The sequence below is a fragment of the Carassius gibelio genome, chromosome A1, assembly GCF_023724105.1.
Source record: "Carassius gibelio isolate Cgi1373 ecotype wild population from Czech Republic chromosome A1, carGib1.2-hapl.c, whole genome shotgun sequence".
NCBI lineage: Eukaryota > Metazoa > Chordata > Actinopteri > Cypriniformes > Cyprinidae > Carassius > Carassius gibelio.
Genome location: NC_068371.1, coordinates 34,574,151 through 34,592,657, shown reverse-complemented (window position 1 = coordinate 34,592,657; position 18,507 = coordinate 34,574,151). Strand labels below are relative to the sequence as shown.

At 38.7% G+C, this 18,507-nt stretch overlaps 1 protein-coding gene across 5 annotated transcripts in view; it reads right to left on the bottom strand.

Moving 5' to 3' along the window:
* Window positions 1-18,507, bottom strand: part of LOC128018435 (intersectin-1) — a 43,926-nt gene that overhangs the window by 8,689 nt on the left and 16,730 nt on the right. For all 5 annotated transcript variants that reach the window (XM_052603946.1, XM_052603934.1, XM_052603927.1 and 2 more), the window contains exons 7-28: window positions 18,386-18,443; window positions 17,578-17,687; window positions 17,145-17,208; window positions 16,589-16,726; window positions 16,319-16,428; window positions 15,228-15,490; window positions 14,999-15,148; window positions 14,016-14,156; window positions 13,716-13,803; window positions 9,931-10,070; window positions 6,108-6,217; window positions 5,802-6,013; window positions 5,536-5,657; window positions 3,954-4,273; window positions 3,656-3,827; window positions 2,695-2,900; window positions 2,311-2,393; window positions 2,045-2,211; window positions 1,845-1,890; window positions 1,504-1,625; window positions 1,147-1,270; window positions 500-691 (exon numbers count right to left, since the gene is read on the bottom strand). In XM_052603946.1, coding sequence (XP_052459906.1) covers window positions 500-691; window positions 1,147-1,270; window positions 1,504-1,625; window positions 1,845-1,890; window positions 2,045-2,211; window positions 2,311-2,393; window positions 2,695-2,900; window positions 3,656-3,827; window positions 3,954-4,273; window positions 5,536-5,657; window positions 5,802-6,013; window positions 6,108-6,217; window positions 9,931-10,070; window positions 13,716-13,803; window positions 14,016-14,156; window positions 14,999-15,148; window positions 15,228-15,490; window positions 16,319-16,428; window positions 16,589-16,726; window positions 17,145-17,208; window positions 17,578-17,687; window positions 18,386-18,443 — 3,138 coding nt within the window. The remainder of the gene's footprint in view (window positions 1-499; window positions 692-1,146; window positions 1,271-1,503; window positions 1,626-1,844; window positions 1,891-2,044; window positions 2,212-2,310; window positions 2,394-2,694; window positions 2,901-3,655; window positions 3,828-3,953; window positions 4,274-5,535; window positions 5,658-5,801; window positions 6,014-6,107; window positions 6,218-9,930; window positions 10,071-13,715; window positions 13,804-14,015; window positions 14,157-14,998; window positions 15,149-15,227; window positions 15,491-16,318; window positions 16,429-16,588; window positions 16,727-17,144; window positions 17,209-17,577; window positions 17,688-18,385; window positions 18,444-18,507) is intronic.

Genomic DNA, 18,507 nt, shown 5'->3' with positions numbered 1-18,507 from the left:
AGCACATAAGCCAAAAAAAAGGGGGGAAAAATCTAAATAAAGGAAAGAAAAGAAAACCCACAATGTGCAAAATCTTTACGAGCTAGGAGAGCTAAATGAACTCTGCAAGACACTTTTCACAGGACGCCACAATGACAAGGACACCGGCATGCAGGCAGAGAGAGAAAGAGAGACGAGAGTCTACTTAATGCTCTACAACAGGTGAGAGGTTGACTGGAAACAGGAAGAGGAGGGGCTTCAGTGTGGACATTGGAGGCTCTATAACTCACCACATCATGAGAACATAATTAAAACTAAATTTGAGAGAAGGTCCTCAAGGGTTTGAAAGAAACGACTGTATTGGCACAGTCCATTTAACTGGATGTTACCGGTGACGCTTCAAGCCAATTGTCTCTCAAAGGGATTTCAGAATTGATCTGTTATCTCTAATTTCTCTGAGCAGGATAGAGAGAGGTTCAGTGTGAGTGTGTGTATAAAAAACAGAATGTTCTGGACTCACATTGTTGGCTGGGGTCTGAGTCAGTGGTCAGCTTGACGTAGTTTGATGGGAAAAGGCCAACGGAACCATTCAGCTCTCCCTTCCACCAATCGGGATCCTCTCTGCTCAAGACATTGATGATTTGGCCCTTCCCAAAAGGCAGCTCATCATCGTTCTGAGCCGTGTAATCATACATGCCAATCACCTGGCACACTAGGGAGGCGAAACACAAACGCACATGTAAAATATACGATGGCTTGTGTTTTTATGCAACGATCTTGTAGGACTGTAGTACATTTTCACATTTTGATAATATTTTCAACATTTAAAATCAACAGAATTCCGATTTCTTTTCAACTACTAACTATCTCTATTTCATATTTATAATATAATACAGTATATTTATTCCTGACTACTGGAGTATTTGCTTAGCTATTTTGTAGACTGCCTTTATTTATCAACCATGAGGACATGCAAATAACTAGGAAAAATGCAAAAACTATGAGTTGATGATGGCGTGTTGGCAGCAATGTACATGTAACCTAACCTGTTCTAAAAGACAAGAGGCAACATGCTCAATTGACATAATTATATATCGCCTTTAACATTTGTATTATAAAAAGAACAAACATACGAAACCAGTTCCCTGCAAAATAAGTTACCTGTACCTGCATTGGGTGTTGGCAGCTTTGGTGGGTTGGGCTCTGTGGGTGTGGTCTTACTGGTGCAGGGGCTCAATAATTTTACATAATTAGCTGGAAACCAGCCAATCTGACGCTTCTTTCCTCTTGCCTGAAGAGAGCAACAGCAGTGGGCCATTAAAATGAATCTAAAGTAAAAACTTAGCATACAGCCTCATTTAGAAGGAACAGCGATATCTCTCTGGTATCACCATATCATATCATTCCTCAAGCACTGATGTTATTATAGCAGTATTTATAACAGTTATTCTATTAACCGTTTAAGGCTTGTGTTATTGTAGTAGAAAGTGTGGGTGTATTTAATAGCATGTGTGTTATTCAGACCTGAAGTTCTCCTTCCCACCACCCTCCTGGGTTTTTCTTGCGAATGAGAATGAGCTGGCCAGGTGCTAAGGTGAGCTGCTCTGTCCCAGTGGCTGTGTAAGGAGCAATCACCTGGGCAATCTCTGAACACAGAAGAAAAATACAGGTCAGAAAAAAAAAGCAGGAATACAGGGGCAGCTCGCTTAAAAAATGCTGTTGTGGTAAAAATCTGGTCTCTGAGTTTAGTTATAAAAGGCCATTAATTGTGTTTTTTTTTTTTTTAGCCAAAATCCTCTCAAACTCAGACAATCTATGGTACAAGTTTGATGAGAGAGGTATATCATGAGGACATCACCACCCACCTGGTTTCCTCCCTAAACTTCCTGTTTTTCCAGCAGATCCCAAACCCTAGATAAGAGTGGAAAGAATGCTATTGTTAAAATGATTTTACTGGTTGAAAATATTCCTCATTTGACTACAATAATAACTTTTGCATACAACTGTATTGCATTATAAAAAAGCTCAAACAATTCAAGGTCTGTTTAACATTTTAAGTCATTACCTCAGATTCTTTAGGTTTGATGTAATTAGAGGGGAAGACTCCCGTCTTCCCGGCCACGGTGCCGGTCCACCAATCTCCCTCTTTCTTTGTGACCGTGATGACATCACCTTGCTGGAAGGTCAAGTCGCCCTGCTCACTGCTTTCATAAGTATACATGGCCACATACTCTGTGATCAGACAGAATCACACAGACTTTCAGATACAAAAGGATTAGGAAGAGAGAGGGAAAAATTAATTATCCATCGAGCTGTCGCTGGTATTCTGACCTTCTCCGAGATCTGTGGGCTTGTTTGGAGATGGGCTGGGTCTCTTAACACTGGGGGGGCTGTCCGAAGAGCCAGACTCAATACTGAAACAGAACAACAGCATTCAAAACTCAAAATGAGTCAGGATGAAATACCTAACTGTGTGTTCAACATCACTTACTGTAATAAAACTGGTGCTTCACAATGGGGCCATAATTGTTATGTTATGCTTGAAAAGTGAAAACCTATTTATTACAATATATTACAAATATAGTATTATTACAAACCAGTGCTATTTTGCACAGATGCACAGACAGAAAACTAAAATAAAAAAATTGAATATGCTAACATCCTATAAAAATCACTAATATTAGCCAAATAATGGTATATCACCAAGATACAAACCTCATAGATTTCCGGATGGGCCCAGAGATGAGTTTGACGTAAGATTTGGGGAACCATCCTCTCTGCCCTTGCACCTCCCCAAACCACCACATATCCTGCTGCTCCAGGACGGTGATCACGTCATTCTTGTTAAAGTTTAGGTGATTGTCTTTCTTAGCTCTCCATGGATACAAAGCCTGCGCCTGCAGACCCTCCACCTTTTCACCCTGGAAACAAGAGTTTTTAAAATGAAATGCACTGACAAGATCCCAGTACCTAACCATAACTTCCATCTAATTAAATGATGAACAATGGTATGATTCTTTTCATACAGATTTGTAAAAGCCTGAAAGAAAGAGGCCTTATAGTCTTTAAAGCAATAGTTTGATTACTAGTAAAGCTGAAAAAAGATTTTCCCTCAGGCCATCCAAGTTTTATATGAGTTTGTTTCTTCATCGGAACATATTTGGAGAAATTCAGCATTATATCATTTGCTCACCAATGGATAATCTGCAGTGAATGGGTGCACTGTGCAGTAAAAATTAGAGTCCAAACAGCTGATTAAAACATCACAATAATCCAAAAGTAATCCACATACTCCAGTCCATCAATGAATGTCTTGTGAAACACCTTACTGATGGATTTGTTTATAACAAACACGCAGCAGTTCACTTCACAAGACTTGAATTGATGGATTGGAGTCGTGTGGATTACATTTGGATTGTTTTGATGTTTTTTCAGCTGTCCGGACTCTCATTCTGACGGCACCCATTCACTGCAGTGGATCCACTGGTGAGCAAGTGATGTAATGAAAAAGTTTGATATAGAAACAAACTCATCTACATCTTGAATGTTCTCAAGAGTCATCTTGGGGTTATGGCTAGGTTTTGGAATTATTCCTTTAAAATGCATAGGGTAGATAAGAAATTTAACACAATTTTTTTTATTAATTAATATGGACAGGGGCAGAGAATATATGTACCTGGCCGAGCACAGGTGATGGTGAAGAGCCGGAGAGTGTTGCTGGGGTGAAAGCAGAGCGTTGTCTGATCTGCCCTCCACTGGGCACTGACAGGGACGGCTGAGTGGGCTGGGTCGGCCATGCATCCCATCCATCACTGTCCTGCTTCTCCACTGCAGAATTAGTTGGCCATCTGAATTAAAGTCACAGGGGCACAGAATCAAAATGGATGCAGATAAACCAGAGCTGAAAAAAAAGTCATCTGTAAATAAATGTCTTTGCTAGAATTACTTTTTTTTTTGTTGGAAAAATTACTTACGTAGTGCTGAAATCTGCCCAGTTACTGGATGTTGAGGAAGAGGAGGAGGCGGGGCCTGGAGGGGCCGGGGCTGAGGAGGGCGGGGCTATCGACGCAGACTCTGTGGAGACTGACTGCAAGGGTGTGGCTGTGGTCGATGAAGAAGCGGATGACACATGGGAACCCAATTTAGGGCTGGGACTAGAAGCAGCGCTAGCTCTCAAACTTAGAGGAACTTCAGATTCTGGAATCTTCTCTGCATAATTAGCAGGGAACCAGCCAGTCTTCCCTTTAATCTCTCCTCCTAACCATCCAGGTTCACCTGTCTGAGACTCATCCACCTGAAAAGAGAAACACAAGAGAAAACAAATGAGAGACATACCTGGGTGATAAAGAATCACAAGGAACCTCAGCATCTTCATATACACCAGAGAAACCCATGAACTGGAATACACAGAGCACAGTGACTGTATGTGATGACACAAAGGACTCATTTTGTTGATTTAATACAAGAAATGGAATAAATGGTCATTGCAATCCCAGAGGCATCATTGACATCTCTATGAGTGATTTAATGACAAACACAGCAAAGCCTCTGAAATCTTGCAAAAGACTCAACAACAGACACAGACATGTGGCCACGTATTATGATCTCTGTAAAGGGCCTGATTTAGCTCAGTGGTGAATGAACAAAACTGACAACATCAAAGACAAACAAGAAATAAACCAAAGTGCACGAGGAGCAGAAGCCTCGACTTACCCACTCTCCCTTCACCTTCAGGCAGAGTGAGCAAAGGGAGGACAGAGGCAGGGTCAGAGGTCAGTACATGTACACACTAACAGCACAAATATATTCTCTCTCACACAAGGCCGAGACAAGTACACACTCTCCGGCAAGAACACATCAGACCTACAGCTGTTGATTTAACACATTAACTTGGTGCAACTAATTTTCAAACAAATAATGTTAAAAATATTAAAGCATTTAATGTCCCCACCCTGGTCTTGACTTAGTTGTCATCTTACATTACATGCAATATATTTTTTTCCTTTAAAGCTACTTTTTGTAATGTCCTTTAAATGCGTTTCTCATTTAACAGAATATCGATTTTATCTTTCAGCCAAAAATTATTTGCGTTTAATTTGTGATTAATTATATTAATCGGCAAATCATGTAATTACCCTAGTTTAAACCTTTAATGGCAGGCCTAATCAGAAAATTTAAGCACACATTATAGGGCTAAAACTATTTCTCAAACAGTAAACAACAGTAATTACATGCAAAGTAAAATAAAATAATTGTGGATTACTATTGCTTTAAATCGTCTATACACACTACCATTCAAAAGTTTGGGATTGTACGATTTTTTAATTGTTTTTGAAAGAAGTAATTTACACACAGCAAGACTGCATTTATTTGCATGCAATATGGTCAAATATTATTACAAATTAAATGAACTTTTATATTGTTTTATTCTAAGCTCAATTTCAGCAGCTATCATTCCAGTCTTCAGTGCCACATGATCCTTCAGATATCATTTTAATATCCCGATTTGCTGTTTAAGACACATTTCTTATTATTAAGATGTTAAAAATGGCTTACCATCACTATATCTCCAGGATGGATGGTGATCTCATCATGACTGCGGGCGTCAAAGGGATACAGTGCTCTATAGTAGACCACCTTTACCTTACCCTGATTAAAGCCAGACACTGGAATCTTATCTATAACATAAACACAAAAGTTATATTGGGTTACCCCATTTAGGGTGAGCTTAACACATCTCAGTATTGATAAACAAATAAAAAACAGCTAAGAAACCAATCCAATTCATGTCTGTCTGGTTCAACAATCTTCTTTTGTCTCACCTGCCATAGACCAGGGCGACTGAGCCGGGAGTTTCCCCGATTGCGGATGCTGTGGGAGGAGTTTGGAGAGGTTATCCTGTACTTCGGCTCTGCTGTGGTTCTCCGCTTCACTCACTTGGCTTCTCCAAGCCTGAGACACCGGAGGAGTGGGCGCTTTACCCAGCCCATCATCTCTCCATGCAGGAGACATGCCATCTTCTGTCCCTGACAACCTGAAGGAAGTAAGAGACAAAATGAATGCCAGTTAGAAAAGTCAAATTATTATTTTCCCCTCACAAAGAATGGCCATGCAAAGGCATAAAATACCTAGACTCTTGCAATTCTGTGGACTTCCTGTCATGTGATGGCTGGGTGATGTCAGCCTCCAGCCCCTTTTGTTTCTGCCTCTGTTGTTTGTTGTGGATTTCTCTCAGCTCCTGCAATGCATGATGGGATATTGGAGGACAGGTAAGGGGGAGTATAGGGGGCAACGGGGCTCTGTTTGCGCTCACCCTCTCTCTCACACACACAGATACGTTCACAGCTGTGCCCTGCAAGTGCTGTCTGGACAAACTTTTCAAAGTCTCAGTCACATAACCTCTATTTGGTTTTTATACTGAAACAAATTTCTGACTATAGCTCTTAAGTTACCATCTAAAAATATTGAAAATCTCAATTTTCATGCTCTCTGCTATCTCTAAACATTTTAATTATTTAAAATAGAAAATTTAAAAACAGTACACTGCATATACATTTTGTGCTTGACTGTATGATTAACCATTTATAATGTTAATATAAATGATTCACTAATGTAATAACTGACTGACAGCCAATTCAGTGCATTTATATTTAATACACTTGCATGGTCCAAGCGCAAACTGCATAGCCATTGCATTCATGATGGCAGGCTGCAATGCCTGCTGGGTAAGGTCACATGAACCACAGAAGCCACAAGAGACGAAATAACAGACTGTTTCTCAGCAGACCAATGGAAACGCTGCCAATTATGTAATGGCAGACCATTCCACCAACAAGCAAGCTCTTTGGGAAACACAATCAGGATTTGGTAAAGGAGTCATGTTAATTTTTTTTTTTTGTTTAAGTATGTTTCTCTTGTCTGGGATCTCTTATCGAAGCTATATTTCTGTTAAATGTTGAATGTCACCTGAGCACAATTTACCCATTGAATTACACAATCAAGAAAGATCACTGCAAGAGGATTAGTAAAACACAGACTCTAGAAAGACAAGAGAAAGTTAGCCATTCAAGTGTAAAACACACTTATATATACACCCCAAACCAGTGTAAAAGGGTGTGAGTGTTTAGATTTCATGAACCAGACATGCACTTTTTAATGCATTTGTAAATCCACACACTGAAGTTTCCTTCTGTTAACAACTTCACTGACTAATTATTTCTTCTTCTTCCTTTTTAAATGTAGCCTAAATTTTGCAGGGAAAGTCTGTATAGCATTTTCTTGATCACACCAATATTAATATGACTAAATGACCTGAACCTATAAAATTACTTTAAACAGTTAAACAATAATAAAAATGAAAAGAAAGAATTGTTCAGCATGCAACTAAATATAAATGCTAAATTCCTATCAGATGGAAAGAAAGACCGATCACTGCAGTACAATGCGTGTCAAATTTGGAGTAATAGAGTTTACAGCTAATCTATTTTCGCAGAAAAGCGAATCTATTTTTGCCAACCAGCTAGTCTATTTTTGCAAAATAATGCACTTCTAAAGTGACTAAAACGTAAATGACAGTAAAAATTCTGTAATGGGTGCTACGACATTTAAAAGCACGTGTATATATATAAAAAAAAGAACTAAAAAAAATGATGTTTAGGTGTTTATGCATAAGATTTTGGAACTAATTGACACACGGCTTGGAAAAAAAAGCAGCACAATCAACCTTATGTGTTATTTACCATGATCTGCCTCAGATCAGTGCACAAAAAGGCATAGCTTTCTACCAATGCGTGAAGGTTTAGAATAGCTAGAGCTGCCTTTGATGGGCTTCTCAAAGGGAGCTGGAGGAGGTGTTGTGAGACACATGAGCAGGGGACGTGGTGTAGGGTGAAAACAAAGGTCAGGGGAGAGGGAGGGATGACCTGGAAGTAGAAGTCTATATGCTTCAAACAGGCCAGCAGTGCTGCGAGACAGTCCAACAGCACCTCGTCCACAGAGCTCCCTGACTGCAAGAGACACAGAGCCACCCATATGGTGACGGGTCAAAGGTCACACCATCATCATCATTATCATCCTCATTGTCTTTGCACTCTGTTCTGATGTGTGCTCAGCTCTACACAATGCAGAGCCTCTTAAGCTTATTTATCTTATTTATTTAAAGGGTGAAATAAACGGACCAGATGCGACATCTGAACCAAAGCTGAGCAGTGAAGCCTTTGCTCTGTTAATTAGTGCGAGTTACAGGCTTAAAAAAAAGAAAAAAATCTCCAAAACTATTCTTTCAGGAATAATATTCATCAGGGCTCAACAATAAAGACAATACATTTGAGAGAATTGAAAATTTAATATGGCTGATTTTGTGACTGTGATTTCCAGAATATCCTGGAATATGTACAATAGATGAAGACATACATGACCATTTTTTTTTGATCTGACACTAACTTGTATGTGGGGTTATTTTTTATTTTGTTCTTGAAATTAAGAAAGAAATTGCACACAATAAGATAAAAGATACAAACAAGGTTTTAAGAAATTACCTATATACTCTATAAAGTCTTCACTGTATGATTTAAATATACTGATCATTATTAAAGACAGCAGCAGGTATATTAGGCTGCTGTAACTTTAAGACCTAATGCACAGATCCAATACGCATTACATTTTCTCCCAACTATTTATATTCACTTAACTGAATATGTTTACAGGAATACTCAGTAAGAGGGGCATGCTGACGTCACTAAGTATTTCACCATTCACGCATGTGTGACAGCCGGCTTTCTTTGAGCGTGTGTCAGTCAGTGCACAGGTACCACATTATCATGAATTATTATTCTTATCATTATTAGGAGTTTTGTAGTATTTTGAGTTTGGTCATCCAAAATGAAAATATGACAAGGGCAGGTAAAAAAACAAACAAAAAAAAAACCCCTTCCTTATTGTAGAGCCCTGTTGATGTCTTAGAAAAAGGAAGTAGTCAAGACAACACACAACTGGAAGTGTGCTACTCTCACTCCCCTCATACAGGACAACAGAGAGCACAGTGCTGTGAGTAGATGGTAATAGTTTAGTATTAGTTTTCTGGGGGTTGTCTACCTGTCGCCCCCTCTGCTCTTCGTTAAGTAGCTCCGATTGCAGGTTCTCCATCCTAGCAGTGTGGGTCTGATAGAACAGCCCCAAGGACTGTACCGTCACGAAGGGTAAAGCGGGGTAAAGCACGGTCAAGCCAGAACAACGAGGGCCAACCAAGCCATATAAACATGGTGGAGCGAGGGGAGTTGAGAGGGAGTCAGCCAGGATGAAGAGAGGATGAGGATGACAGAGTGAGCAGCAGGCAGATACAGTGAGAGAGGAACAAGAGATTGTGTGACGCAGTCAAAATACTTCTACTTTATCACACACCCTCTTTCCATTATTCTGAAGGCACATTAGGACAAAAATAAGATGTTCTCTTGGTTTTATCACATACACTGGGTGGAAGGTCAATGATGTCTCAAAATACACTCTCTCTTACTTCCTCTTTCATTCACACAAACACAAAGGGGCCAAAACGAACACTGCTCCAAACTGTCAATGGTGACTTCAGCAAATTTACCAGTTTTTCTTATTAGCCATGAAACAGCTATTTATTGTTTATTGTATATGTATATCATCTAAAGTATTCAGATGATTGTTAAAATGTGTTTTCTTCCATCAGTTATTTGATTACAGAAGTTATTTAATGGACCGAGTAATTTATTTAATTTTATTTACCAAAGCCAATTTAATGCAAATGTTGCACAAATGTTCATTTTGGCCCCTTCACACACCCACACACACACACACACACACACAACGCAAAACATAACAGTACAAAAAATTGTCAAGTAACTACAAAACTAACACAACTGAAGCAAATTTATCTCTGTCTGTGTAAGTGTGTGTGTTTGTTTAGGTCTTTCAGGGCTTCAGTACCTTCAGCTGTGTGTTGAAGGCGTCTATCTCCAATAGTTTGGAGCGCGTCTCTTTCTCCACAGCGTCCAGCTGTTCTTTCAGCTGCTGTTTGGTGGATTCCTTCATTTCAATGGCCCTCTGAAGACTAGACAGAGAGTCTCCTACAAAGCAGAAATGATCAGACAACAATTAAAAAGAATTCCTGAGAGATTAAAATCCTTGTGGACCATTCTGCAAATCGATTTATTTTTCACCCTTTTACACCGATTTAAACAAAAGGAAGCTTTAATCATCAAAATGGCCACTAAAACTGCTCTTGATTCAACCGTTTAATGAGCAAAACAAACAGGAATACTGTTAAAATAATGCTCTGTTCACAAATCTGACCATATACAGCTGCTGGTCATATAATCAGAATATCATCAAAGTTGATTTTTTTCACTAATTCCATTCAAAAAGTGAAACTTGTATATTATATTCATTCATTACACACAGACTGATATATTTCAAATGTTTATTTCTTTAAATTTTTATGTTTATAACTAAGGAAAATCCCAAATTCAGTATCTCAGAAAATTTGAATATTGTGAAAAGGTTCGATATCGAAGACACCTGGTACCACAATCTAATCAGCTAATTAACTAAAAACACCTGCAAATGCCTTTAAATGGTCTCTCAGTCTTGTTCTGTAGGCTACACAATCATAGGGAAGATTGCTGACAGTTGTCCAAAAGACGACCATTGACACGTTGCACAAGGAGGGCAAGACACAAACGGTAATTGCAAAAGAGGCTGGCTGTTCACAGAGCTCGTGTCCAAGCACGAAGGGAAGGAAAAGATGTGGAAATATAACCGCACCCTGGAGAGGATTGTGAAACAAAACCCAATATGGGTTAAAAAATGTGGGGGGGATTCACAAAGAGTGGACGGCAGCTGGAGTCAGTGCTTCAAGAACCACTACATACAGACGTATGCAAGACATGGGTTTCAGCTGTCGCATTCCTTGTGTCAAGCCACTCTTGAGCAACAGACAGCGTCAGAAGCGTCTCCCTTCAAAAAGGACTGGACTGCTGCTGTGTGGTCCAAAGTTATGTTCTCTTATGAAAGTAAATTTTTAATTTCTTTTGGATGTCAGGGTCCCAGAGTCTGGAGGAAGAGACCTCAATCCATGTTGCTTGAGGTGCAGTGTAAAGTTTCCACAGTCAGTGATGGTTTGGGGTGCCATGTCATCTGCTGGTGTTGGTCTACTGTGTTTTCTGAGGTCCAAGGTCAACACAGCCGTATACCAGGAAGTTTTAGAGCACTTCATGCTTCCTGCTGCTGACCAACTTTATGATGATGCAGATTTCATTTTCCAGCAGGACTTGGCACCTGCACACAGTGCCAAAGCTACCAGTACCGGTTTAAGGACCATGGTATCCCTGTTCTTAATTGGCCAGCAAACTCGCCTGACCTTAACCCTATAGAAAATCTATGAGGTAGGGCTGGGCGATATGGAGCAAAAAATATATCTCGATATATTTTGCTATATCTCGATATACGATATATATCTCGATATCTTTACAGGAAAAATAACCCACAAAAAACTACTTCAAAAACAAATATGGCAAATATTACATGTTAAGGGGCCTATGAAACATTTTATTTTTTTCTTCACCATATGTTTTATTGTTACCTAATTCTGTGTTTTAGCATGTGCAATTATTTAAATGCATAAAAACAACTTAATTAGTTAAAAACAATTCTTAAAATAGCCTTATGTGAAATGTTTTTTTCCCTTCAGAAATTCTGTGTATTTACATTTTTCTGATTATCAAATGAAGGCATAAAACATTCATTTAATTTATCTTTTAATTATTTAAAATTAAGCAAACTTTATTTTTTGGTAAACAAAGGGGATTTACTATTAAAAATAAAACATGGGAGAAATGTTGTGTGATTATTCCTTATAAAATTATGTTCGTTTCATTTTAATAGTAGTAGTAGTGGGCTATTTACATTCTGCTGTACAATAATAATAGATTTCTGTCAAATACTTTTTTGACGGGTTTACCTTTACAGTTCTGTGTATGTGATACCACAGTCTATGACGTGATATGAGCTAGTCTTACTCAAATCAAACGGTCAGATGCTCATGAAGTGACTCTCAGAGCAGTTCTGGGGATGTTCCTCATGTGTTCACGTCTTTATTTAAAGAGAGGAAAGACAATGAAATCAGCGCGAGCGTTATGCGAGCTTCCGTGTTTAATGAATGAAGACGCGCTTCTGCTCCATTCGTTGACACAGACACGCAGAACATGCAGGATTCATATTTAAATAGACTTTTCCGGGTTAATATTTGCAGATATTAGTCCATTTCGCGAATTGATGTAAGTGCATGACCGACTTTTGATTAATTCATTTAAAATTTGACCAATTCCGTGACATTCCGCGTTAAACTGTAAATTCCATTTTTATGACTGGTTTCCGTGATTCCGTCCGCGTTTCATTGGGCCCTACAGTAGACATCTGTCTGCCGTTCGCCATATAATGGAGCCAGTTGTCTTTTTTTTTTTTTTTTACTAGTTTTCTACACGCGAGGTGAGAGGGGACAAAAGCAAGTAGGCGGGGGGCGAGCGAGCGGGGGCGAGCACAGCACAGGGAAGGCAAACAAGCAAAGTGGCGGAATCAGAATATAAACAATATATCGATATATACGATATGTCAAAATCCATATCGTGTTTAAAAAATATCTCGATATATTTTAAATATCGAGATATCGCCCACCCCTACTATGAGGTATTGTGAAGAGGAAGATGTGATATGCCAGACCCAAGAATGAAGAAGAGCTGAAGGCCACTATCAGAGCAACCTGGTCTCTCATAACACCTGAGCAGTGCCACAGACTGATCGACTCCATGCCACGCTCCATGCATTACTGCAGTAATTCAGGGAAAAAGAGTCGCAACTAAGTATTGAGTGCTGTACATGCTAATACTGTTCATTTTTATACTTTTTATTTGGCCAAGATTTCTGAAAATCCTTTCTTTGTATTGTTCTTAAGTAATATTCAAATTTTCTGAGATACCAAATTTGGGATTTTCCTTAGTTGTCAGTTATAATCATCAAAATTAAAATAAATAAACATTTGAAATATATCAGTCTTGTGTGAAATGAATAAATAGAATATACAAATTTCATTTTTTGAATGCAATTGGTGAAATAAATCAACTTTTTGATGATATTCTAATTATACGACCAGCACCTGTAATTCTTGACTGTTTACCTGCCTCTGCGACTCCAGGTGTTGTTTTTGTGCTCAATCAGCTAATTTGTAAAATTGTTCTTGCAGTACCAAATATAACCAGTCTGCAGCAACTTCTACAGACTACAGTGATTCTAGATCATTGTTGGTTTAAATGTTACAAAGGCTTTATGTGGGCGTGTTTAGGGCGAGAACTCCAAACACACCTTGATTGAGTGTCCTGAATTTCAACCGGTTCGCGAAACAAAGACTCATTGGGCTGATCATCAGTTTTAATCCCAGTAATTTTATAGAAACTTTGAAATAATAATGGTAGAAGACAGAACCCATGAACTCCAACATTTAGTTTTTATGATTTATAACACTGACAAAGACACAAGGCACCACAGTCAGTACTAAAGGCAGCTGATTACCACTTTAATCAGGTAACCACATAAGATGAGCAGACACCAGCTAATCTGTTGAGATGGACTCTGGTTTGCACCTAAACATCTAGTGTTATAATATCTAATCAGAAAACTAGCCTGGATCTTTAAAGTGGTGTAGAGGAAAGGCTTCTTACTGTGCAGACTGTTCTGCTGAACCTGCTTCAGCTGGTCATTCAGACACTGTTTGTCAGGAATCAACCGACTCAACCACTGCTGAGACTCCTGATAGAGACAAAAGACAGAAACACACCAAATATTTGGATTTCTTTGAAACACTTTTGTACAGAGCAACTTAAAATGTATATCTTATTGTTTATAATTGCACAGAAACGAGATTTATATAGTGTAAAGCACTTGTCTCTGTCCATGAGGGGCTTAAACTCTGTAGGAGGCAAGTGAAGAGAAAGAAGAGAGAAATGAGAAGTAGTGCACACCTGCAGCTGCTGTTGTAGGCTGGTGATCTCAGAAATGCGGAGCTCTCGCATCTTATTGGTGCTCTCGATCTCGTGCCTCTGAGCCGAGAGACGGAAACGAATGTCCTGCAGTTTACCCTCCAACTGTGACTTCTTATCGTTCTAGATAAGAGCCAAGAAGAACAACAGATGTCAAACTACTAAACTCAGCATCAGATTAACATGGGTTTATTATGCATATGAGCCCCTCAAACAGATTACAATTCTGTTTGGTGCTGCCGATTCCGTGGAGAAATCATGAAAGGCAGCTTTAAAATTAGTCTACATGTCTTTTTTTAACTGCCTTATTAATGTGATTATATCTGATGTATGACCAAGCTTACATATTTACATTTTTTAAGGCAAAACACTTCAGAAAAATGTTTATAAATGTTTATAATTTTTTCTTTTAAATAAGTGTTTCTTTGGACTTGTGGACAGAAAATATCCAAAATATACTTTTGTTTGTCTATTTTATTGCACTATTATTTATCTGCATCTGTAGATTCAAATTATAATACATATTTTAAAGCTGTTTGGTCAAAATGAGTTGAATGCATCGAGTCAGAAATCTTTACTTCAGTAGCACTTAAAACCATTCAGTCTTTATACCCATCTATATTCTGAAGGTTTTTACAGAGGGGTTTGTTCATTTATCATTCCCCTGATTTTTTTTTTTTTACAACTTTTATTCCTAAAAACATGGTTGTATTTTCCGATTCATGTAGTGATAAAAAGAGATATCCAAAATCCCCTCAGTTTATACCTTTAACTTAATTTCAGTTCTAGTAATATATGCAAATGAGTGCATATTTAATTAGCCAAACTTTTCATACAAAATTTTTTTTTTTTTAATTTTCTTAATCCAAGGAGGAATTATGGTCATACCTACAAGTTAACATTTTTACCCTATAAAACTGGAGTGTCTTGCCTAGTAACATTAAAGTGTAGAGAAGTGCAAGTACCAGAGCCTCCAGTTCAAACTCAAGTGTCTTCTTGCGTGCTTTGAGCAGGACGATGTTCTCCTGCTCTCGGTTTCTCTGGGTGAGCAGTTCCTGTCTGCGTGTTCTCTCCCACTCTAACTGCCGCTGACGCTCCAGCTCCCGCTTAGCAGCCTTCACACACAACACATGCTCAAGAGGTTACATCTGATGCTGATAATGTTAAACATGCATTGAGAATGTTTGAACTCACCTCTCTTCTCTCGATCTCCTTGCGTCTCTCCTCCTCCCTCTGTCGCTCCAGCTCTCTCTGTCTCTCCAGTTGTTTGTCCAGCTCCTGCTGTCTGCGTCTCTCATGCTCCAGTCGTTCTCTCTCCTTCCTCTCTTGCTCCTCTTTCTCCAGGGCCGCCAGTCGCTCCTGCTCTTTCCTCTGTTGCTCCAGCAGTGCCTGCCGACGTTTCTCCAGCTCCAGGTTTCCACGCTCAAAGTTCTCTCGTTTCTTATCCTCGAATGTGACTGAGGGGAGGAACAGAAACTATTTTAAGACCGATTTTTACATTTAAAACATAGTAGCAACCTTTTACATCTAGCATGAACTGTTTTTGGTGATACACTTGACCATATTAAAAGCCATATGCAACAGTGATTGTGTCGAGATAACTGAAACCAGTTTCAAAGGGCGTCAGGACAGGTTCTGACCATATTCAATGAAAATGTTACTGCATTTTGTTAACCATAAACAACTATGGAAGTAGTATGTAATAGGTTGCACTACACGTAAAACATCAACTGTCGTTTTGCCAGGCTGGGCTTTAAACTTTCTGTCATGCTGGTCAATTAAAACAACAATATCTCACAAATGATCCCACTGAACTACACAAGCAATTTCTCTTTTTTATCCCCAGACCTTAACTCGCTTTAAAACTTCTTTAACTACTTTTTTCCACTCCTATTGTCTATTAGCATTTTATATAGGAGGTATGTTTCTTAAATACATAAAAGTAACCAGAAACCTGGTATTCTATAAGCCAAAATGAGAAAAAGCACTTTGAATTAGCCATTAATGTTTTTTAAAAATCGGTAAATGGCAGTACATTTATAATTAATGTAGCTTTTGTGGTAATAGGTAAGTGGTGTTTTCCATTTTGTAATGCTAAGTGGTATCAGATCTCACAACAAATTGCACTGCAAGATGTAAATGCAAGTTAAAAGATAAAAATACATTAAATGCAAGCTGCAAAGGGCATGTTTTTCATGTCTATAATTGTCATCTGAGACCACAAATATTTTATCGGAGTCCGATTTGTTAGTGAAACTGATCAGGATGCTCTCTTATCCTCTGACCTGGAAGTTTTCTCTCTGCCTCTTTTTCCTCCTCCTCCGGCTCATCCTGAGTCCGTGGGTCTGTCGTGTGTACACTGGTCACAGACACTCCACTGCCAGAACGCACTCTCCTACACAAACAGGAAAGAATTAAATCCTATAAATGTAACAATTGCATTGTTAGAATAAAAGTTCTCTTATTTCTAACTTTCGACTAAATTGGCAGATAATTCCAAGGCATGAGAGATTATCATATATATATATATATATATAATCAGTGGGGTCACTCACCTGAATGTCGGAGGTATGAGGTCAGGGGGCAATAAAGGGGGAAGAGGCAGGTTGGACATGGCCATGTCAATTAAGTGCATGGCCAAAATAAACTCTTCTGCAGTCAACTTTCCATCCTGGTCTATATCTGACAGGTACCTATATTGATAAAACAAATGGATGTTATATGAAGTCAAAACAGCTATTTATCTTGCCTTTCCACATGACACCAGATCATCCAAGATCCGGTGTTAAAGTGCCCCTATAATGCCATGTTGTTTTGGGAGCCTCCTACAATAGGTTTACATGCTTGTAAGGCAAAGCTTTCGTTTTCTCAAAATATACATTTAATATGCATGAAAGGCAATATTCAAAAAGGCATAATAGAGGCATTTTAAACATAGGCAATACAGAAATCCCAAGTTCAGCATGTTAAAAGAAATCAAAACAGCCCTCGGATGTACTCATAACAAAAACCAGATACCAATCCTTTTGTTTACACTGATTCAAATCTCAGAACTTCTAGATTTGTTGAGACAGTATCAAAAAAATGTAAAAGAAAGTGTTGGATCCGCACCAGATAGTTGCCAGCTGGGCATGTGGTAGACTGGACTGCATTAGAATAGTTCTGGCTTGTGGACCTGAAGCAGAAAAGAAAGAGAGGGAGAGAAAACAGAAGTGAAAGAAAGAGTTGCGTATGTATATTGAGTCAGCAACCTCGGTTTCCCCTAAGCTGTACTGAGTAACCACAGTCACTCATCACAAGAGCTTTATCCACTGCAAACACACTGAATTAAAAGCTAGATTCTTACAAAGAAAATATGAATGGAGATATATGTATATGAAAACAATATTAAATCAAACTTGAAAATACGAAACTATAATAACCTTGTTAAAATGTACAGCTATGCAGCATTTCAAATTTGATATTTAAATTAGTATTTACAAAATACAAAGTGTTTCACTGCCTGATGTTTGTTATGTCATGCTTTGAGTGACAGACACCACACCTGTGAGATAACCATTCATCATTTTATCATGGCTGTTGAAGAGCTGGCGGTACTTGAGCCGCGAGGATTGAGGCACGGCCCAGTCAGTGGGTGGAGGAGCAGCCGGAGCACTATAGGGGGAAAATGTGTTTGTTTAAGTGGCTATATTATACTCATTTACAAGTTCAAAATTTTATTTTAGGGGCCTGCTAGAAAACGTTTACATGATTTACAGTTCAAAAACAAGATTTATTTAAAACTGTACGTTGGTACAGCATGCTTTTCACCCTCTGGCTGAAACACTGTTTAAGTTCCTGTCTTTGTGACGTTGCTAAATGATGGAAATAACGGGAGGACTACAAACAAAGCATGTCAGGTAAGTGTTTTTCTGCACACTTAAGAAAAGAAAAAAGCATAACAGAGGGCTCCAGACAAAATAAATTGATTAAGGAGCCATTGGCTTCAATAAGAATTTTTATTTTTTTTATCTGTTGTAGTTTAAGTTGTGTATTTTCACTTTTCACAGTCTCCGTTATTACGATCTCTCTCACGCTGCACAACTGAGCTGCATTTAGCAAGTGTGCGACAATGCTGCTGTGCTGCTCAGATGAGGACTGTTTGAAACTATTTTTTCCACTTAAACTTTGATGTGTAATCGCAAAACATCATGTAAATCTATGTAGTCGCCAGTGTTGACTTCAGGAAAAAAACCTCACTTTCAAACTAGTATTTTTGCTCGACCGTTTTAGTCGCAGTCTAAAGCCCTGCAATTGGTGGATTTTTACATCTATAAAATGTCTGTCAATACAGTGTGCATGTGTGTGCATACCTTGGTGCCTCTACAGAAGGGCCCTTTTGTAGCTTGATACTGGAACGATTGAACGAAGCTGACAGACAGAGACAAACACCCAAAAATGATTGTGCCAAAGTAAACAAACTGTACGAGCTGGT